Below are 22320 nucleotides of genomic sequence, written 5' to 3' on the forward strand. Positions count from 1 at the left end.
ACACCTACCTACACACACACACACACACACACACACACACACACACACACACACACACACCCTGACACGAACGCTCACACGCTTGTTTTGATTTTCCTCCTGCTTTTGTCGTTGATCATCTCCAAAACAGAAGAACCACCCGAGAGAATACTTCTTCCCAACACCACCTCCGCACACGCCCCACGCACCACACACTCGACGTTCCACGATGCGAGCCACAAGCCTCGTGGCCGCAGCCCTTTTGGTGGGCCTTGCGGTCATGTGTGCGCTTGCACCAAGCATGGTCACCGCCACCGGCAATTCCACTGCTCCAGCTCCGGCACCGCACAATTCCACCAACTCGACGAGTACATCCACGACAACCACTGTGACGACAACCGTTTCGACGACAACGGTCACCAACACTACGACCGGCAACGCCACGACTGATGCTCCAACTAGTGCTCCAAGCACGCACTCATCATCATCGTCGTCATCTTCGTCTTCGTCTTCGTCGTCAACGACGACAAATGCACCGACGACGAAAGCGAAATCAACGACAACAGCACAGCCGACAACGCCAACGACAACACCCCGCGGCAATGGTACCACGACTGCTGCGCCGCCAACAACCACCGTTCCCGCACACGAGAAGATCGAAAGCGTGAGTTTGCTGGCGTGTGTGTGTGTATCAAATACAAGATGTGATGGTGCACGGTCACGAGGCGCACCACCAAGCTCTTTTTGATGTGCCGTTTCCTCACCGTGAAACGATCACATTATCACCCCTCCCTCCCCCTACCTTGTCTCTCCTCCGTTCCCGTTCCTTTTCTCTCCCTCCCTCACCAGGCCGTGCTCGCCAAAGGCTGGATCCCGTTTACCGTCATCGTCTTTGTCTGCATCGTGTATGCGTGGATGTTTGTCGGCTTCTACCAGCACCGCCGTGAGAAGGAATTCGGTACGAACGCACGCATGCACACAGCGAAGTGCATGTGTGTGTGTGCGTGTGTACGTGCGTGTGCACGTGCGTGTGTGTGTGCATGGGCTACGGGGCAACACGCATTAGCATAACCATGTACACGTACACACACATACAAACTCACACTCACTCACAAACTCACACTCACACTCACATACACATGCACACACACACACGCACACACACACACACACACACACACACACACACACCATCCGTTTCACCTTTTCATTCGCGATCACGGCTAACACGTGGTCATTGACGCATTTTCATGCATGACAACACACGCACGTGTGTGTGCGTTTCTTGTGCTTGCAGGCAGCACGGTTGTGACGATTCTTGCGATTGCGTCTGCCCTACTGTGCTCGACACTCGTGCCCGTGGATGTGTATCTCACGTCCCAGTTCAAGCACGGCGACGGCACTTGGCAGGTGAGGAGCGGGATTGAGGATAGACCACCACGTTGATTGTGACTGTGAATGTGCATGCGTGTGTGCGTGTGTGCATGTGTGCATGTGTGTGTGTGTGTGCATGTGTGTGTGTGTGCATGTGTGTGTGTGTGTGAATGTGTGTGTGTGTGAATGTGTGTGTGTGTAAATGTGTGTGTGTGTGTGTGCTGCTGCTCTTGTTCATTGTCCGGACTTTCCCAGAATTTCTTTTCGTTGCATCACACCTCACAATCCCACCACAATCACCCACCACCATCATCACGATCAACCATCATCGAATATTCGCCGGGTTAGCAATGGGCACTCGACAATGAGACCTTCCTCACCGATTCCGTCACATACGCCTACTACGGTGCGCCATTGGGCGAGGGCGGTGTCCGTGTTGCCTGCAGGCATTTTGCACCCCCCGTGCCACCCACTGTGCTGGACCCCTTTGTGTTCACCCGCTTGCTCTAATTTGAATGATCAAGGCCCTCTCCAGATGTTCTGTCATATGTCACACACACACACACACACACACCTTCACACACCTTCACACACCTTCACACACCTTCACACACATCAACACGCTATCATACCTACATGCAACCCCTCCCCCCCCCTCTTTACTACAGCTGCGTACGGGTTGATCATGCTGTTTGTGTTCCTGATCATTCCGCTCGCGTATTTCCACTTTGAGGAGAAGGACGAAATCGACCGCCCAGGGTGCTGCAAGGTGGGGTGAAGTGCGGTCCAGAGGCGGGGGAGGGGGGTGTTCTGCGTGTGTATGTGTGTGTGTGTGCGTCTCTGTGTGTGTGTGTGTGTGTGTGTGTGCGCGCGTGTGTGTGTGTGAGTTGGGTTAAGCACCGACCTCGCCCCCGCAACAAATGCGCCAATCATCCTTCCGCAACATCCATCCCCCATCCCTCACCAACCATCAACCCCTCTCCCCTTTGTCACATCACCGCCGCCGCTGAACCAGCGCTTCCGCAAGTCGCTCATGTACACGTTTGGGATGCTGGTGGTGATGGGCATCATCGTCCTCATTGGCGCACTGGCCATCTCGTCCGGCGGCGACTCGTGCTCGGAGGTCGTCAATGCCACCAACTGGAAGGACTGGACGGAGTGCAGGGCCACATACGCCGAGCGCGCACTCACAGAGAGCTGTCAGTCAATCAGCGGTGGTGGCGGTGGCAGTGGCGGTGGTAGTATGCGTGGTGGTTGTATGGGTGGTGGTGTGTTGCTCGTTGTGTTCTTGGTGTTGGCTTGTTGTGTTCTTGGTGTTAGCGTGTTGTGTTCTTGGTGTTGGCTTGTTGTGTTCTTGGTGTTAGCGTGTTGTGCTCGTGGCGTTGGCTTGCTGTGTTTGTGGCGTTCATTCCTAGCGTGTGTCCTCGTCGTGCTTGCAACCCCACCACGCGTGTCACTCACGTGTTTCGTTACTGTTTTCGCCAACCCCCTCCCTCTCAATCGCCTATCCCTTCCTCTCCCACCACCACCAATCCATCTTGAACTTGCAGCTGGCGCGAATGCCATTTCGTTTACCGTTGGCCTGCTGACGGTGGTCGGCGTTCTCTACTTCATCTTCTACACGGGCGTCGGGATGGTCGCCATGCCCCTCAACATGATTCGCTCCCGCCTCTCAAACAAGGTGCTGGTGTTGTGTTAGCGTTGGCGTTGGTGTTGGTGTTGGTGTTGGTGTTGTGGGTGTTGGTGTTGGTGTTGGTGCTGGTGTTGGTGTTGGTGTTGGTGCTGGTGTTGGCGTTGGCGTTGGTGTTGTGTTGGTGTTGGCGTTGGCGTTGGTGTTGGTGTTGGTGTTGTCGGCGTTGGTGTTGGTGTTGATGTTGGTGTTATGTTGTGTGTGTATGTGTGTTGTGTGTGTGCATGTGTTGTGTGTGTTGTGTGTGTGCATGTGTTGTGTGTCTGTGCCTTGTCCTCTGTGTCTCCATCTTTCTTTATTCAGCAACTTACACAACGGATACCCCCCCCCCCACAAATCACCAGGACGACCGCGATGATGTTGAGTCTCGCATCCGCTTGAACGAGGAAAAGTCGCAGAACATCCGCAGCAAGTACAGCGGCCGCCGCAAGAACAAGATGTCCCGCCGCGACCAGCGCCTCTTGGAGCAGATGGACCACGAGACAGACGTGTTGCAGCGCGCAAACAGGCGTGCGGGCCGCATCGAGAAGGGGTGCCTCTCTCGCATTGCCACTGTGCTGCGGCCGTTTGAGTTCCTCTTTGGCATTGTGTTCCTGCTCATCTCCATCTTCATCGTGACGTCGCTGACAATGACATCGGGCGACAAGCTGCTGCAGATCACGCAGCAGCATCTCAACTGGAAGACCGGGTACAGCCACGCCGCCCCGCGCGTTCCAAACCCACTCGACGTCGCCCTCCGCGCCATGCAGACGGTGCGCTGTTGCGCGCGCGCGCGCGCGTGTGTGTGTGTGTGTGTGATGGGCGTGTGTGTGTGCGTGTGTGTGTGTGTTTGTTGTGTTTGTTGTGTGTGTGTGTGTGTTTGTGTGTGTGTGTGTGTGTGTGTGTGTGTTATCACAAGCAAGAAAACGCTACCGGGCGTTTTGCATCACGACAACAAGGGCGTTAGCGACCAATCAGGCAACCAGTAGCGATAAGAGTGGATGCGTCCCGCCAGCGCCATTCGTCAATTGCAGACATGCCCGGCCATGCTCCATACTAATTGTCGACCGTGTCCAGCTCGTGTTGACCACATTTACTGTGCCCGGGCTCGGATGGCGGTGTGTGTGTGCGTGTGTGTGTGTGTTTGTTTGTGTTTGTTTGTGTGAGAGTGTGTGTTTGTGTGTGTGTGTGTGTGTGTGTGTGTGTTATGGGTGTAGAGGGAAGAGACGGGAGTCAAGGAGGAATATGAAGCATTTTTGTTAACGTGCGTGCGTGTGTGTGTGTGCTGTTCTTTGCGCGCTTGGTACTCTTATTTCACATCATGCACGCCATCATCCCGCAACACCCCAAATCACCTCCACCCCCTCCCCCCCCCTCTCCCATGCACCATGCAGGTGTTCCCGCTGGACTACGTGGTGCTGGTGCTGGTCGTGTACTACTTCCTCGCCGCCACCATGTCGGGTGTCCGCTCCATGGGCGTCAGATTCTGCGGCTTCAAGGTGACGATCGCGACTTTGGTGGTGGTGGTGGGCGTGGCGGTGGGCGTGACGGGGGGTAGAGTGGTGATGGTGTGTGAGGACTCAATTGCATTGCTTACTTGTCACACGGCCTGCTTGTGCCTCCTCCTCCTCCCCTTTACGTTCTTCAACCACAACAATCACCACCCTTCCAACGATCCCCTCACTCCCCACTCCCAAGTCCCACATTCCTTCTCATTCCTTCTCACCCCTCCTCCTAATCCAATCCCAACGCCAACCACCAAACACCCTTCCTCGCAACCAATGGGTTGTGTTTGCTGCGCTGCACAGATGTTTGACATTCGCCGTGGACGCACGGTGCCACAGGCGCTGCTGTTCCTGGCCACCATCGTCACGTTCACACTCCTCTTCATCAACATTGTGCTGCTCACGCTCGCGCCCCAGTACATCACGTACGGCAACCAGAAGTTCCCGTTTGTGGAGCCGTACAACGAGAAAACCAACCCCAACGTCACGGCCACGCTCATCCCAGACACCACGGCGAAGCTCTGTGACACTTCCGCCCCGCAGTACCTGTACTATGTCACGGACAACATGAACAGCACGCAGTACCTGTTCAACGTTGGTGAGTGGAAGTGTGAGTGTGTGTTTGTGAAGGATTGCGCGCGCGTGTGTATGTGTGTATGTGTGTGTGTGTGTGTGAGCGTGCGCGTGTGTGTGTATGTTTGTGTGTGCGTGCGATGGTGTGTGCGAATGTGAATGTGCTTGCGATGTGTGTGTCCCCCTTCGCACACACGCACACACACACTCTCTCGTTTCTGACCACTGCGCTATCATTTCATGGTTGCCTGCAGGCATTTACGAGGAGAGCCAGGTGAACCATTGTATTCAGACGGTGATGAAGACGGTCGATGGCGCCGTATTTGACCTGACCAACGCCAACCGCTTTGAGTGTGCCCGTTACGAAGCGTGCAAGTCCACGCGCGTTGCTGCCCTCCTCCACGCATTCTTCTACAACATGTGGTCAGTGGGCTGTTGGAATTGGGGACAGGAAGGGGGAAGGCGTGTTGCGTGATGCATGTGGATTTGATGTGGATGCGGTGCTGTTGTTGACGCTCAACCACCACCACCGCCGCCGCCACCTCCTCTCTGCAGGTTCCTCGGTCTGATTTACTACTGGGCCAACTGGGGCTTCATCCTCGTGTTTCTGCTTGCGCTCGTCTATCTGGGATGCAAGCGCCGCAAGTCGCTCATTGCCTCCCTGGTCAAGTGAGTCGCATGCACACACACACACACACACACACACACACACACACACACACACACACACACACACACACACACACACACACACACACACACACACACACACACGCGCGCGCGCACGCGCGCGCTTTGATTGTGGTTGGGTGCATTGTTGTGTGGCTCTTGGAGAGGTGGCGATGTTGGTCATCCAGTGATTCGCTTGTTACAGCATGCACGACACACACTCACACACACATGCACACACACACACACATGCACAATTGTCACACCACTTGACTGGCCGCCACCTCGCGTGTGTTCGTGTTGCTGTTGCTGCGACAGCGATGCGCGTCACGACTTCAACGATTCCGATGACGACATGCGCCCGTTCAACCCGGACTGGCTCTGAGCCAACACTCCACCATCACCACCAACACTCCACCATCACCAGCACCACCATCACCCATGCATGCACTTGCACTCAGTCAACGCACCCGTGCACTTACTTGTGCACCACCCATGCAACCCACAACACATGTCTCGCTGTTCGTAAAACGTGTGTTGATGTGACGCCACGATTTGCTTGTGTCCATGTTCTGCCTTCTTGCTCTGCCTTCCTCTTGTGTGACTGCACGCGTGCGCGTGTTTTTGTGAGCATGTGTTGTCCCTGTGTTTACTTTCCCGTTTGCACTCATCTTAAACGCTCGACCCACCACTCCACCGCCAATGCAAGAGACCCTGAGAACACACGAACACGCACCTGAAGAGACAAGCAGAGGGAACACATACACACACACAACAACAACAACAACAACAACAACAACAACAACTTAAACAACAACAACTTAAACAACAACAACAACAACTTAAACAACAACAACAACAACAAAATCACTGGTGCCTCACGCCTGCTACTGCTCCTGCTTCTTTCCCTTTCGTGTGCTCTTGCCCCTCTTCCTCGTTTTCCTCTTCTGCTGTTCCTGCGCAGCACCCTCACGGTCACCGGCATTGGCAGTGACCTTGGCTGGCGTTGGGGCACCAGCATCACTCTTCTTCCCGTTCTGCTTTCCTCCTTTCGTCTTCCCCTTCTTGGCGCTGTTGTTGTTGTTGTTGTTGTTGTTGTTGTTGTTGTTGTTGCTGTTGTTGTTGCTGTTGCTGTTGCTGTTGCTGTTGCTGCTGCTGTTGTTGTTGTTGTTGTTGTTGTTGGTGGTGGTAGTGGTGGACTTCTTGCCCTGCTTGGCCTTCTTGCCCTGCTTGGCCTTCTTGCCCTGCTTGGCCTTCTTGCCCTTCTTTGTCGGCTTCACGGGCTCTTCCTCTTCCTCGACCTCCTCAGCACCTGCCATCGCTGCTGCTGTTTCCTCCATCTCATCATCATCATCATCACCATCATCATCACCATCCTCCTCCTCCTCCACTTCATGTTCCCCCTCATCATCACCATCATCATTGGTCATCATGGTGGCGGCGGTGTCGTTTGTGTCATCGCCATCGTTGAGAGCGAGCGTGGGTTTGCTCACCTTCACCTTTCGGCGCGCAGATAAGTGCACGATGCTGTGCCATTCGTTGCACATGATGTGATGGTGGAGAGGGGAAAGAGGGAGAGTGGGGGGGGGAGGGGGTTGGTCGAGTGTGAGGGAAGGTAGGATGACTGATGGAAATGGCAGTTTGGGGGGAGGGGTAACACAACGGTGCAAACACAACCGACATTCGCGCAAATGGACATGGACACAACTGCACCACACAACACTTCACGGCACAAACAACACGCAGCCATGAGCGGATGATTATCCATCATCCATCATCCCATCACCCATCACGTGATCACGTGTCAAGCTTGTGCACGTACGAGCGGCGAATTTTGTAGAGGGCCCTGCGTCGCGGTACGTGGATGTTTGCAGTCGTCGTCGCCTCCTCAAACAACGTCGCGCACAACGCCTCGGGATCAAGCTAACACACACGCGCAAGGAGGGGGACGACGAGATGGGAATGCACGAAATGAGACCATGTGTGTGTGTGTGTGTGTGAGCATGTGTGTGCGCAAAGGAGATATGAGAGGGTGTACCTGCTCCATTTGAGAGAGTCACGCGCATACCAACGTACTCGAAGCACAGGCGCGACATCCGGGCGCGCAAGCACAAGGGGTGAATGTGCACAAAGCTACAACCACAACAGCCACCATAACCACCACCAAGCATCAAGCACCGCAGCCACACCTGCAAGGGCTTTGTTTTGGCCGTCAGCTTCTTTCCCGTCTGCATGTCCACAAGTTGGCTGTGCTGGAACGTGGCCTGAAACACACCAGGCAGCCTTCCGCGCAGCAGCTTGCTGTTGATCCCGTCACAGGGGTGCATCGTGGAGTTGGGCGGTGGGATGGATGGATGGATGGATGGTGGGATGGATGGATGGATGGATGGTGGGATGCATGCATGCATGCATGCATGCATACATGAGTGGGGTGGATGGATCTGGGTGTGAGCGAGTGCCAATTGTGGCGGGAAAGAAACGGCAGAACAACAGCACTTGTGACAAACACCAACACAAAGAAAGTATACAGCAAACTCCAACATAGCGGCTGACAGCGCACTGTTACCACCACCACCACCACCTCCCCACCACCACCGCAATCACCACAGTCACCGCAATCACAATCACCACCGCCACACATATCGTATCGCACCTTGGGTGGTACTTGACGAGCGTGACGATGAGGTCAAGGTACTCGTGCACAATGGGTGCGGGGATGGAGACGGACAGCAACGAGGCGGCCGCCACCAGCGTCGGCGTGAATGTGCCAATGAGATGCATCACGGGGCCAAGGCTCGTCTGGTGGCGGGGTCGTGGTGGCGGGGTCGTGGTGGTGGTGAGCGTGGTGAGGGGTGGTGGTGACATGTGAGGGAAGGCGTCCATTCATATTGAGCGATGGTGCACACAAGGCAGCGAGCAGCACGCCAAGTCACATATGTGCAAGCACGATTGAATCAAACGCGCATGCACACCCACACACACACACACGCACACCCCCACACACGCACACACACCCATCCACACACACCCCTACACACACGCTCTCCCTCTGCCTGTCCCTGACCTGTGGGTTGCGGTTGCATCGGAACGGGCCGTGCGCAAACATCGCGGTGACATCCTGAATCACATCGCCGGGCTCACTGCGATGGCGCAGCTGTCCACGTGCACACCATAAACACGACAGCATGTATGGTACACACGGTGGCATACGCACGCACGCACGCACACACACACACATACACACACACACACACGCACGCACACACACACGCACACACACAAACACACACACACGCACACACACGCACGCACGCACACACGCACACACACACACGCACACACACACACACACACGCACACGGTGGCATGCGTGGTACATTGGAAATCGCAGGGTGGCGTGCATGTGTCAGGAAGGGAAGAGGAGGAAAGTGCATGTCAGGGCGGATGCATGTGTGGAAGAATTCACGTCATGAGGAGGGCAGGTAGTGTTATGTGTGAATGGAAACAGAGACGGTGAAGATGACAGCAAACAGCAGCAGCAGCAGCAGCCACAGACAACGACGACAACAACAACAACAACAACAACAACAACAGCAGCAGCAGCAGCAGCAACAGCAGCAGTTGTCGTAGCAGCAACCGCAGCAAGCACGTAACCAAACGCACCACAGAGAACTGGAAGACGGCCTTTGTCAGGCGAGACAGCAGGTCGTAAAACTTGTTCATCCTGTCATGTTGGCGGGCGGGGTGCATGGACAATGCGTGATGCGTCAGGGTGATGGAGAACGTGCAATGGGAGTGGCAGCAAAGCAAGTACACAGGCACGTTATCATGCGCACATGGACAGGTGAGCAGGCGTGCGTGTGTGTATGCATTGAATTGTGTGTGCATGCATGTCTTGTGTGCCTCTCACCTCCATCGGTCAACGCCGCCCCACTTCTGCTCGAAAACGGCGTAGAAGCACGACGCATACAGCAGCGCTGCAGGTGTCACGGTGGACCAACGGGGGATGGCACCATCGATGTGATGAGTGATGAGGGGTAGGGCAAGGTGATGAGTGGTGGTGAAGCAATCAGCCAATGGCAACGACGTGAGTTGAACGGCTCCATCAGTGCACGCACACACACACTACACACACACACACACACACACACACACACACACACGCACACACACACGCACATACACAATACACACACACACACAGCTTCCCTAGCCCCCTGTTACCTGCCCCCCACATCATTCCCATGCGCCATACCGAGATCAACGTCCTTGATGTCAAGCATGATGTCGGCAAGCAGCTGGGCAAGCTGTGCCTGGGGGACGGGCTTGTCACACATCCACATGGTGTAGAACAGACCATCACACAGCTTCATCATCTCGCGCCGTGTCACCGCATTGTAGCTCTCGCGATCCTCCTCCTCCTCCTCCTCATCGTCACCATCATCACCGACACCAGGACCATGAGGTCCGTCGTAGTCGTAGCCTTCTTCATCCTCGCCATCGCTCTCCATCATCATGGCCTGCATCATCTCCTCTTCGTCCATGCCTTCTTCATCCACGTCATCGTCTCCACTCTCAGCACCACCCATCGCCTCACTCTCCTCATCACCATCATCACCGTCATCACCATCACCATCATCATCTTGGTCGGCACCAACACCCGTGCTGTATTCGAGTGGGGGCAGGGCGTCAATCCCCATGGGCACGGCAGAGTACGCGTGCGTCTTCAGCCACGCACGCGCCTTGCGGATGCCAAGATTGCGTGTTCGCAGCTCGTTTGCAGTCAGCAGCGGGTACAGTGCACCCACAATGCCGGCACCCTGGGGGCACATGGGGAGAGGGGGTGGGGGGCAGTGGGATGATAATGGGTGGTGGTAAGTTATGCATGAGTGGAGCGAGTTGGGATGAATGGGATGTGAATCAACAGAGGGCGAGGGGGGGGGGGGGAGGGGCGAGAGAAGTAACCCACCCATGTGGGCACACACACACACACACACACTCACACACACACACACACACACACACACACTCACACACACACACACACACACACACACACACACACACACACACACAAACACACACACAAACACACACAAACACATACACACACACACACACACAAGCAGACAGACACACAGACAGGCAGATAGACATACACACAAGCGCGCTCTCTTCCCCCCCCCCTCCCCCAATTCGCACGTGTGACGCGAGTATGGCGACTCACGTCTGGTTTGAAGTTGAGAAGGGCAGGATGGTGCTTCTGTTTCTTGCGAAGCTTCTTCATCCTCCTCTTGCTCTTCCTGTTCTTTCGCTGCTTCCGCGTCAGCTTGGCGCGCTTGTGCGTCGGCTCGCCATCGTCGGTTGTCTTGTCGCCAGCGCCGTCGTCACCAATGTCACCACCGTCATTGGCGTCGCTGCCATTGGCCTCGGTCGAAGGAGCAGTGGCAGCCTGCTCAGCATCGACCTGCTGCTCGTCATCCTCAGCCTTCTTGCTGGCCTTGTTCTGCTTCCTGTTCTGCTTTTTGCTCTTTGTCTTCGGCTGCTTGGGCTTGGCATCAAGGGTGGGCTGTTGCTGCTCCACGGCTTGCTCTGTTGCGATCGCCTCTGCTGCTGCAGTTGCGGCGGCGTCGTCCTCCTGCGATGCGCGTGTGCGCGACTTGCGATACTTTCGTGCCATCTCTGCTTTCTGGAGTTTGTGACCGTTTGTTTGGGAATGTAGCACAGCGATGAGGGAAGCGAAAGAAGGGGAAAAGACGGATATCGAGGTGTAAGTACAGTTTCAAAGCGGGCGTTCAGACACGAAAAAACCATATGGATGGATGGAGAGAGTGACTGTGTGTGTGTATGATAGAGAGACGAAGGCACACTCAGGCAGACAATACACATAGGCACAGACACACAGACAGACACACACACACACTCACAACACACACACACACTCTCTCTCACACACGCACAACACAGCAAACACGTGGTGGGTTGTCTCACTTGCTGCGCTCGTGGGTGATGAAAATTTGTTGAAAATATCCACAAATCGTCCACAACCGCGAACGACAGGCAAACGACAACAACCAAAGATGAGCTCTCGCAAAGAGGTGGGATCCAGTCCAGTGATGCTGCTGTTCTGGTTGTGTTTGGTGTTGGTGTTGGTGGTGTCTTGTGGTGGCGTGCATGATCGCTTGTGCTACTGTCGGTAGCCAGCTTGGCGTGTTTCAGTTTCTCACGCCGAAGACGTTGAACAACCAGGAAAAGGAGGAGAGCGCCAAGCGGCGCGCAGAAGAGGACGACAGCAGCAGCAGCAGCAGTGGCGACAGCAGCAGCAGTGACAGCGAAAGTGATGATGGTGCGTTGGCACATGTGCGTGTGGGTGTGCGTGCATTTGTGTGAATGTGTGTGTGTGTGTATACTTGCATGTCCATATGCATGCTTGTGTGTGCATGCGCGCGCGTGTGTGTATACTTGCGTGTATGTATGTGAGCGTGTACACATACAAACGATCATCCTGGTGTGTGTGTGTGTGTGTGTGTGTGTGTGTGTGTGTGCCTCACAACTTCACTCGCTTGATCTTGCTTCTGCTTCTCTGTGCCCTGCACTTCCACTTCTCCGCGCCCTGCACTTCCAGACTTTGGCCCCATGCCCGTGCCTGAGAGCGACAAGCCAAAGAAGAAGCGCAAGAAGCGTGGTGAGTGGGATGACCGTTCTGTCCTGCAGTGGATGGCGGTGTTCAACACTCACCTTCGCCACACGTCTGGTTGCTCACACCTTGAATCCTGCCCCCATCCCATGCTTATGTATACATGTGTGTGTGTGTGTGTGTGTGTGTGTGTGTGTGTGTGGCTTGCCAACCCAATGCTACACAGAATTGAAGCACGAGAAGCTATTTCTGGAGCAGATTCCCAACACAACCAACTATGAAATCAGTTACATGCACCGTGACACCATCCTCGACGCCATTGTGACAAAGTAAGTGGCAGCACTGTGGGCGTGCAGCTCCATGCTGCCGTTGTGCCCGCCACAGCTGCTCCCACGATCATGCTACCTTCGCGAAGACCCACCTCAACACACACACACACATACACACGCGCACGCACACAACATACACACACACTAAACCACACACACACACACACACACACACACACACTAAACCACACACACACACACACATACACACGCGCACGCACACAACATACACACACTAAACCACACACACACACACACACACACACACACACACACACACACACACACACACACACACACACACACACACACACACACACACACACACACGCACGCACGCTTACACTCGCTCACATCGGCTTGCCTGCAGGACGGATTTTGTGATTACGACAAGTGTGGACGGGCACCTCAAGTTCTGGAAGAAGAAGAGTGAGGGCGGTATTGAGTTTGTCAAGCACTTCAAGGCCCATCTCGGTTAGTCGCCCGCCACACACGCGACGGGAGGGGGAGTGTTAGGTTGTGCTGGGGTGTGTGATATGTGCGACGCTTGTGATGTGTTACGTGCATCATTTTGTGCGTTTTGATCACTCCATTCCTCTTCTCACCATCGCCACCACCATTCCCACCACCACCACCAACGCCGTCATTGCCACGAGCAGGAGCGATCACGGCTGCCGCTGTGAGTGCGGACGGGCTGCTGCTGGCAACGGGCGCAGAAGACAACACCATCAAGGTCTACGACGTGCCCACATTCGGTGAGAGACGCAGTGGTGGTAGTGGTGGTGGTGTTGGTGTTGTTATCTTTGTTGTTGCTATTGTCCCTGGTGTTGTTGATGCTGATGGTCATGGACTGTATTGGATGTGGGGATGGCGTTATGTGCAGCTGGCCCGACACGTGTCGGGATCCACGTCCTCGTGTGCTTGACAACTATACACTCTTCATGGCGTGCTGACACCTTAACCACCACGTTGTGCTACATGCACCACCACCACCACCACCACCACCACATTACCTTACACCACCATTGCTTATTGCTGCTGCTGTTGTAAGACATGGTGAACATGATACAGCTTGATGATGGACAGGTGCCGACGACGCTGGAATGGGTCCACAACCAACACGACGCCGTGTCCCTCATCGCCTGGTCCGTCACTCTGCTGCATGGTGGTGGTGGTGGTGGTGGTGGTGGTGGTGTGATGGTGATTGTGATGATTGTGTTTGCGGTTGTGGTTGTGTGTAAAGTTTTGTGTGTTTGCGTTTGCGTGTTTGTGCAGACACACGATTCATCACCATGCAACTTAGCTCATCTTTCACCCGTCTCCATCCATCCAACCGACCAACTCACCCATCCCCCAACATACCCCCCCCACCTTGATTTTGCGCAGCGGGCTGCGGGGTGACTCGACGATTCGCGTGCTGAACGGCGCGGGCACGAGCGACCCCATCACCACCCTCACCTTCCACACCGCCCCAATTGTCGACATCAGGGTTGGTGGCGATTGCCGCTCTGTGATGGCAATGGCAGAGTGGCTGTGGGAGGAAGTGTAACGCGCGTTTGTGTGCGTGTGTGTTTGTGCGTTTGTGTACATATGTATACATCTGTGTGCGTGTGTACATCTGTGTGCGTGTGTGTGTGTGTGTGTGCACCTTTGCACGCGTGTCCAAAATATCACCAGTCACACCCCGCCTGCGCAACCCATCAATCTAATAATCATCCATCCACGCGCATATGTGTGTGTGTGTGCAGTACAACCCGAGCATGAATGCGGCGGTGTCATGCGACGAGATGGGCATCATCGAGTACTGGGCAGGCCAGGCGGACGAGTGAGTTATCATGCATGCATGCATACATCTTTGGTCGTGCTCATCCCCCCCCGCAACCATCTGCACTGCACGACCACCAACTCGCCAACTACTTCACCCAAAAGTCCATCTGGCCTTCCTTCCATCTGCTTATGCAACGCCACCACCACCTCCTCCTCTCCATCATCATCATCATCATCATCATCATCATCATCATCATCATCATCATCATCATCATCATCATCATCATCATCATCATCATCATCATCATCATCATCATCACCAACAGCTTTGGCATGCCCAAGGCGGTGGCGTTTGAATCGAAGATGGACACAGATCTCTTCGACCTCATGAAGGTCCTGCCCTGCACCCGTACTCATGTGCCCCATGTGGTGTGATGTGGTGTGGTGTGATATCGTGTGGTGTGGTGTATTGTGGTGTGGTGTGTGTCAATGTGTACGTTTGCATGTATGGTTCTTTGTGTGTGTGTGTGTGTGTGTGTGTGTGTGTGTGTGTGTGTGTGCACATGTTTTGTGCTCGTGTTTTCGTAGTTACACGTGTTAACCTATGCGTTATATCTCCTGTGTATATGTACACGTGTGTGTGTGTGTGCACATGTGTGTGCATATGTGTGTGCATGTGTGCATATGTGTGTGCATGTGTGTGTGTGTGTGTGTTCAGGCGAAAACGCGCCCGTATCAGATGCGGTTTGCGCCTGATGGTTCAAAGTTTGTCGTCACCGCATCGGATCACAAGGTGCTCAGCGTGCCCATGTCGTGATGGGTGAAGGAATGTTTGTGTCCATGTGTGCGCGCATGTGTGTTTGTGTGTGTATGTGTGTGAATCTTGCGTTACTGCTTGTTCACCGCCGTTCTGTTGTTTCACCGATACCTCCAACCATCATCCATACGCGTGCGTATCCATGCACATGCACATGCTTACATGCTTGTTATGTGTTTATGTACATGTATGTTTGTGTACATGTGTGTGCGTGTGTACCTGTCTGTGTTCGTGGCAGGTGCGCGTGTTTGAGTTTGTGACGGGAAAACTGCTGCGCGTGTACGACGAGTCGCTCGGATACTACACAGAGAAGAACCAGGTGTGTGCTATGTGTGTGAATACACTCGTGCGTGATGTGTGTGAATGCATTCGTGTGTGATGTGTGTGAATGCCCGGATGTGGCTGTTTCTCCATCCACACCTTTCCCAACCAACCAATTCACCACTCTCAACCCACCAACCGACCACCACTACCCGACTGCCCCCGTCCCTCTGACTGCAGGACAAGCCGCTGCTGTCGTCGATGGAGTTTGGTCGGCGCGTCGCATCCGAGCGCGAACTCGACAAGTCCCCGCACGCGAGCAAGGCAAACGCAGGTGCTGCACGAGTCGTGGTGGTGGTGGTGGTGATGGTGTTGGTTTGATTCTTTGGACAAAACACCGTGTGAACCATACGCCACGTTACACGCTCGTTCTTCCCCCGACCGCACACACACACACACACACACACACACACACACACACACACACACGACACCACTACCGATCACCATCACCCCCAACTCACCGCTGTTCATGCACGCCACGTGTGTTGACTGGCCGGTACAGTGTTTGATGAGACGGGCAACTTCCTGCTGTACGCGACGCTGCTGGGTATCAAGGTGGTGAACATTGTCACCAACAAGTGCGTGCGCGTGATTGGCGCGTCCGAGACCATCCGCTTCATCTCCGTCGACCTCTACCAAGGTGATGATGATGATCATGATGATGGCGATGGTGATGATGGTGATGGTCGATAGTGTTGGTGTGGGATGAGGTACAGCAATGGCTGAAAGAGCAATAGGGGATGCTTGCTTGTCGTTTTCTGTGTGCGTTCCCTCTGTGTATGCACGCGTGTGCACCATCACCTCACCGTTCTCCCCCCGCCCTCCCTGCCTTTGCACTTGATTGCGATTTCGTTGCCTGCAGGCAAACCGGCGACCGGCACATCTGCTGTGAAATCGATTGAGATGGAGCTCGCAGACAACCCAACGTAAGCCGAAGAGCGCGGGAAGAGAAGCAACCGGCTGTCGTGCTGTTGACACACGTGTGACTATGTGTGTCTGTGTGAGTGTGTGCGTGTGTATCTGCGTGTACCTGTGTGTGCGCGTGTGTGTCTTTGCATACTGTCATTCATCATCATCATCATCATCAACCATCATCATCATCATCATCATCATCATCATCATCATCATCATGATCAGGCTGCAGAAGGACGAGCCGGATCCAATGGTCGTGTGCACGTCACTCAACAAGAAACGCTTCTACATCTTCTCTCGCAGGTGCATACGTGTGTCTGTGTGCCTGTCTGTGGTTGTCTGTGTGTCTGTGTGTCTGTCTGTGTCTGTCTGTGGTTGTCTGTGTGTCTGTGTGTGTCCAGTGGTTGTCTGTGTGTCTGTGTGGTTGTCTGCGTGTGTCTGTGTCTGTCTGTGTGTCGGTGTGCTGGCGATGTACGTTCCTCCTTCACCCCCCCCCCACTACCAATCTCACATCACCACCAATCTCACACCATAATCTCTCATCACCACCACCACCATCACCCACATCATCACCACCGCCGCCGCCAGGGAGCCGGATCACGGGACGGGCGAGATTGGCCGCGATCGCTTCAACGAGAAGCCGACGCGCGAGGAACAGATGGCCGCAACAGGGTACACCACCAACGATTGCTGCTGTTGCTGTTGCTGTTGGTGGTGTTGGTGTCGCGATGTGTTGCTGTTGCACAGACCACCACCAGCTTCTTCGTGCTTGTCTGTCCCTTCTTTCCCTTTGCGTTTCGGTTCCCCTATCCTCTCCACCCCCCTCCCCTTCCCCCACTGCCCCCGCTGTCAATGTGATGAGGCAAAGCGAAGCACGTGCCTTGCGCGCACACCGCCCCTACCAGCCGCACACACGTGCGCCGCCACCACCACAACCACAACCACCGCACGCAGCAGCAGCAGCAGCAGCAGCAACACACGCCACGCCACTAGCCATCACGTGTGCATGTTGCACATTGGTGGTGATGATGGCGACGGTGGTGTTGTTTGCTGTTGACTGTTGACTCTGTGTGTGTGTGTGTGTGTGCGTGCGTGTGTGTGTGTCTGCGTGCGTGTGCGTGCGTGCGTGTGCACGCTGGTGAGGGGCATTCGTGGCGCAATGGTACCAGGTGGCGCCCACCGTCCGTTGTGGCGGTGGTCTGCCAATACCTGACGACTCGTAGGGGCCAGCTGATTGACGCGCGTGGTGGCAAAGGGTTGGAGTGGCTGGGCAGATGGCGTGTGCGGTGCATGCGCTGCAGTGACTTTTGTGTGCACATTGCATCACCCCTCTTCCTTCCTGCCTTCCCCTTGTTCCAGATGCGGTTGTGTTATTTAACATGTTGTCTTTCCACGTAGTTTACAATGCCTCTGCATGTGCTCTTTCATTATCTACATGCGCTGTTTCGCACTCACATACGCACACGCCTCTGTTGTACTCACATCGACGCCATTTTCTCTTTCTTTGTCGTTCACTTCCCTCCCCTCTTTGTTCTGCTTCCTTCCCATTTTGTTGTCTTCTTTGCCTGCAGGCAAATGTCTGAGGAGAAGCTTGCATCACAAGTGGTCCTCCACACCACATTCGGTGACATCCACATCAAACTCTTCCCCAACGAGGTGCGTTGTACGCGTGTTGGCACTTGTATTTGTGTGTGTGTGTGCGTGTGTTTGCTGTTTCTGTTGCTGTTGTGCGTGTGTTTGCTGTTTCTGTTGCTGTTGCTGTGCTAACGCACTTCTCCTCACCATTACGATCACCCCACCTCCATCACGATTACCAACTTTGCAGTGTCCAAAAACAGTTGAGAACTTTGTGACGCACGCGCGTAACGGCTACTACGACAACCACCTCTTCCACCGCGTCATCAAGGGTGCGTGTGCACATGTGTGTGTGTGTGTGTGTGTGTGTGTGTCTGTCTGTCTGTCTGTCTGTCTGCCTTGTGCCACGCTCTCTTTCATGTCCCTTCTCTCTCCCACTGACCATCCACGCCACCACCACCCTCCACTATCACCACCCGAACACGCCCCCCTCCCCGGGCTGCATGCAGGCTTCATGATCCAGACGGGCGATCCCTTTGGCGACGGTACTGGCGGCGAGTCCATCTGGGGCCACGACTTTGAGGTGGGGGACCGTGTGTGTGTGCGTGCGTGCGTACATATTGTTGACTGTTGATTGATCAAAATGTACCCTCTTCCTGCCCTACCCCCAAACACACACACACACACACACACACACACACACACACACACACACACACACACACACACACACACACACACACCAGCGAACCAACCTATCCGGACACTTCCACGGCCTACACGACTCATACATACAAGTTTATATCGACGCCTTCCGGCGTTGGTTGTCGGAGCCCTTCACGCACGCAATGTGACCAAACGGGACCACCACACACACACACACACACACACACACACACACACACACACACACACACACACACACACACACACACACGCACCGTCTCCAACACCAATCAGGATGAGTTCCACCCGTCGCTGCGGCACGATGCGCCGTACACCGTCTCCATGGCCAACTCGGGCCCAAACACAAACGGATCACAGTTCTTCATCACCGTTGTGCGCACGGTACGCCTCCCCTTGATGACAGCGGTGCTGTGCACGACGTTGAAGTCATTGGGCAAGGATACTGCGTCGTGGTTCTGCTCACACACACACACACACACACACACACGCACGCACGCACGCATGCGTTGCATCCCTGCTCACCTCCATGATGTCAACGCGTGTGTGTGCTGTTGCTGTACGATAGCCCTGGCTGGACAACAAGCACACGGTGTTTGGGCGCGTGTTCAAAGGCATGGAAGTGGTTCAACAAATCAGCACTGTCAAGACAAACCCAAAGACAGAGAAGCCCTACGACGACGTCAAGATCCTCAACATCACCGTCAAGTCGTGATTGTGTGCTTTTGTGTGTGTGTGTGTGTGTGTGTGTGTGTGTGTGTGTGTGTGTGTGTGTGTGTGTGTGTGTGTGTGTGTGTGTGTGTGTGTGTGTGTGTGTGTGTGCGTGTGTTTGTGTATGTGCCATCTGGCAAACGCCCCAATCGCACCTGCCACTTGCTCTTCTTTCAAAAGTGCACCATCGAAAATGAACATTTGTGAATGATATTCGTGTATTTTCAGCAATCACGCCCGTTTGGATTGTGCTTGTGGAGGGGCGAGGCAAGCAAGACGCCACGTGACCATCACAACAGCGACACAGACCAAAGCACACCACCACCTTCTCTTCACCTCCAACGTCCTCGCAATCCCTCCCTCCGACACAATCTCCCCCCCCTCCACACACATCCACTCATGCACGCGTGGTTAACACTCGTGGTGGCTGTGGTGAGCTTGCAGTTGCTACATTCAGTGGAACGCGGTGGTGTTGATGCAGCATCATGCACGGAGCAAGGCGTGGTTGATCAGACCACGTGCGGCATGCAGTGTCCAGGCGCCAGCGAGCAGCAAGATGGGTGCACCTGCAGCTACGCTGCCAACGCCAACATGTGCATTTGTGAGGATGACGTCAGCAGCAGCACCGTGTTCGCGTGCATGGATGAGGAGACGACGAACAGCAAGAGCAAGGACGCTCGACCGCTTCCCTCCTCCTCCTCCTCCTCCTCCTCGTCATCCTCCTCGTCCTCCGCGCCACCAGAGCCCAGTGACGACCCAATGGTGTGGGTGGACGGTGACGGCGCCATGTATGTGAGTGGCCCCGGTGACATCCACTTGGACAGCGGGAACGCCGCACACGGCGGACGCGAGGCTACTGTCTTCCTCGATGGCGTCGATGTGCTGGCGACGCTCGGCGACTTGCATGCCCGAGTGAGTGTGTTGAAGAACCTCGCCGACTCACTAGCTGCTACGCCAGCGGCGCCGCCCGCATGCAGCGGCATCTCGCCGCTTACTCTTTACTGCAGCCGGGCCTTGTCAAGGCAGCTCGTTGTTCCTCCTGAGCAGGCTTACGGCGTGTGCGAGGTGCAGCACGTGGTCAACTGCTGCTGCAACGAAACGTTTGCGCTACGCCGTGTGAACGGAAACATCACCTTCGACGCTGCAGATGGTCCCGTGGTTGGCGAGAGGGTCGTGAACACGGAGGAGGTCCGGTTCAACGCGCTGACGCACATTGCCGGGTCGCTCATTGTGAGCGGCGTGCCCAACATGCGCGTGCTTGACCTTGGCAGCGTGGAGCACGTGGGCGGTGAAGTGATCATCACCAACAACCCCGACCTCGAGACCCTCAGGTTCGGCGCCCTCCGTATCGTTGCTTCCAACGTCATCATCAACGACAACAGCAACCTGACTACGCTACACGTGCCCAAACTCTCGCACGTGTATGGCGACGTTGTTGTACACAGCAACGCGCAGCTGTCACACGTGGACCTGGGTTCACTGCAGTACATCGGCGGAACACTGGATCTGCAGAACGGCGCACCCTCCAACGCAATCACCACGGCTGATGGCGCCGGCTTGGGTGGCGGTGGCCGCGACGCTGAGAACAGTGTTGGACTGGCGAAGCTGACGGCGGCACAGCTGCAGCTGGTTGGCGGGGATGTGGTTGTGGCATATCACCCCTTTCTCAACTCCACACGCCTTGGCGCGCTGTCGAGGGTTATGGGCAAGGTGTCCATCCACAACAACGGCATGCTTGCATCTGTTGACCTGGGCAGCCTCACTGCGAGTGGCGACCTGCAGCTCAACAGGAACCGCATCACCGCGCTCAACCTCACCAGCCTTCTGACTGTGGCTGGCACGCTCAGTGCGGACGACAACCATGTCCTCACTGTGTTTGCGGCGCCACAGCTGACGCTGGTGACAGGCAGCCTGCGCCTGGCCACCAACTCCATCACCACCGTTTCGCTCCCGAACCTGAGCGTGGTGCGTAATGATCTCATCCTCGACAACAACGACGTGCGGTATCTCGACCTGCACTCCCTGTTTCGCGCCACATCTGTCTCGTTGCTTGGCAGCACCAACTTGGCGCAGCTTGACTGCTCCTCCTTTGGGCAGGTCGACTGTATTTCCGTGGAGAGCGGCGTGGACACCACCAGCACCGCGTGCCCGCCCCCTTGTTAGTAGGTTTGGGTGTGTGAGTGTGTGAAGGTGTTTGTGTGTGTGTGTGTGTGTGTGTGTGTGTGTGTGTGTGTGTGTGTGTGTGTGTGTGTGTGCTGTGTGTGTGTTTAGTTGTGTGTAGGGTCTGTTGGGTGTGTGGTGATGTGTGTGTGTGTGTGTGTGTGTGTGTGTGTGTGTGTGGCTGTGTGTGTGTTCTGTAAAAAGGTTTGTCTCGCTTGCTTGTGAAGAAGGTGGCTGTGTAGAATTTTAGCTGAAATCATAAACAATCTATTGGAGACTGGAAAATCCTGTCTGTGCTTGAAATTTTGCACGACCCACCACAGCCCAAACAACAACGACCACACCCACCACCTTACTGCACTCATCCCCTCTGGAGCACATACAGAAGCAACGACCTTGTACCATGCTGAAGCTGCTCGCGAGGCGTGGCTCTGAGGCGCGCAGCCTCCGCTACAGAAGAGGTGCATGTGTGTGTGTGTGTGTGTGTGTGTGTGTGTGCTTGTGTGTCTGTGTCTGTGTGTGTGTGTGTGTTTGAAACTCTTGTATCTACCCATCAATGGGCTGCCTTCCCCTCGTTGTCCCTTCAGTCTCTGGCTTCTACCCACCCTACCCTACCTTTACTCTCTCTCTCTCTC

At 55.0% G+C, this 22320-nt stretch overlaps 4 protein-coding genes across 4 annotated transcripts; 3 read left to right on the top strand and 1 right to left on the bottom strand.

The window, feature by feature from the left end:
- Positions 1-55: 55 nt before the first annotated feature.
- Positions 56-6460, top strand: PTSG_10830 (uncharacterized protein). Its single transcript, XM_004988152.1, has 13 exons — positions 56-643; positions 829-937; positions 1277-1389; positions 1702-1759; positions 2022-2122; positions 2369-2552; positions 2904-3034; positions 3388-3795; positions 4417-4521; positions 4831-5125; positions 5355-5523; positions 5656-5769; positions 6088-6460. Exons 1-13 carry the CDS (start codon positions 209-211, stop codon positions 6152-6154), a joined length of 2289 nt encoding a protein of 762 aa, XP_004988209.1. The 5' UTR covers positions 56-208; the 3' UTR covers positions 6155-6460.
- Positions 6461-6587: 127 nt separating this feature from the next.
- Positions 6588-12267, bottom strand: PTSG_10831 (uncharacterized protein). The gene is made up of 10 exons (XM_004988153.1): positions 11761-12267; positions 10997-11458; positions 10025-10589; positions 9680-9746; positions 9433-9493; positions 8834-8923; positions 8423-8568; positions 7959-8070; positions 7592-7692; positions 6588-7296 (listed from the first exon to the last, which is right to left on the bottom strand). The coding sequence occupies exons 1-10, from the start codon at positions 12259-12261 to the stop codon at positions 6657-6659; spliced, it is 2745 nt and encodes a 914-aa protein (XP_004988210.1). The 5' UTR covers positions 12262-12267; the 3' UTR covers positions 6588-6656.
- Positions 12268-12285: 18 nt separating this feature from the next.
- On the top strand, positions 12286-19529 carry PTSG_10832 (peptidyl-prolyl cis-trans isomerase; the record flags this gene model as incomplete). Its single annotated transcript, XM_004988154.1, has 20 exons — positions 12286-12454; positions 12633-12735; positions 13106-13209; positions 13392-13490; positions 13787-13880; positions 14122-14224; positions 14484-14560; positions 14829-14895; positions 15221-15295; positions 15558-15638; positions 15821-15914; positions 16146-16283; positions 16506-16569; positions 16781-16858; positions 17144-17227; positions 18127-18211; positions 18381-18462; positions 18640-18713; positions 19091-19198; positions 19383-19529. Exons 1-20 carry the CDS (start codon positions 12406-12408, stop codon positions 19527-19529), a joined length of 1806 nt encoding a protein of 601 aa, XP_004988211.1. The 5' UTR covers positions 12286-12405.
- A 230-nt stretch (positions 19530-19759) lies between these two features.
- Positions 19760-21742, top strand: PTSG_10833 (uncharacterized protein). The gene has a single exon (XM_004988155.1). The coding sequence runs from the start codon at positions 19925-19927 to the stop codon at positions 21686-21688; it is 1764 nt and encodes a 587-aa protein (XP_004988212.1). The 5' UTR covers positions 19760-19924; the 3' UTR covers positions 21689-21742.
- Positions 21743-22320: the final 578 nt, after the last annotated feature.

This window comes from Salpingoeca rosetta (assembly GCF_000188695.1).
Source record: "Salpingoeca rosetta unplaced genomic scaffold supercont1.37, whole genome shotgun sequence".
Classification (NCBI taxonomy): domain Eukaryota; class Choanoflagellata; order Craspedida; family Salpingoecidae; genus Salpingoeca; species Salpingoeca rosetta.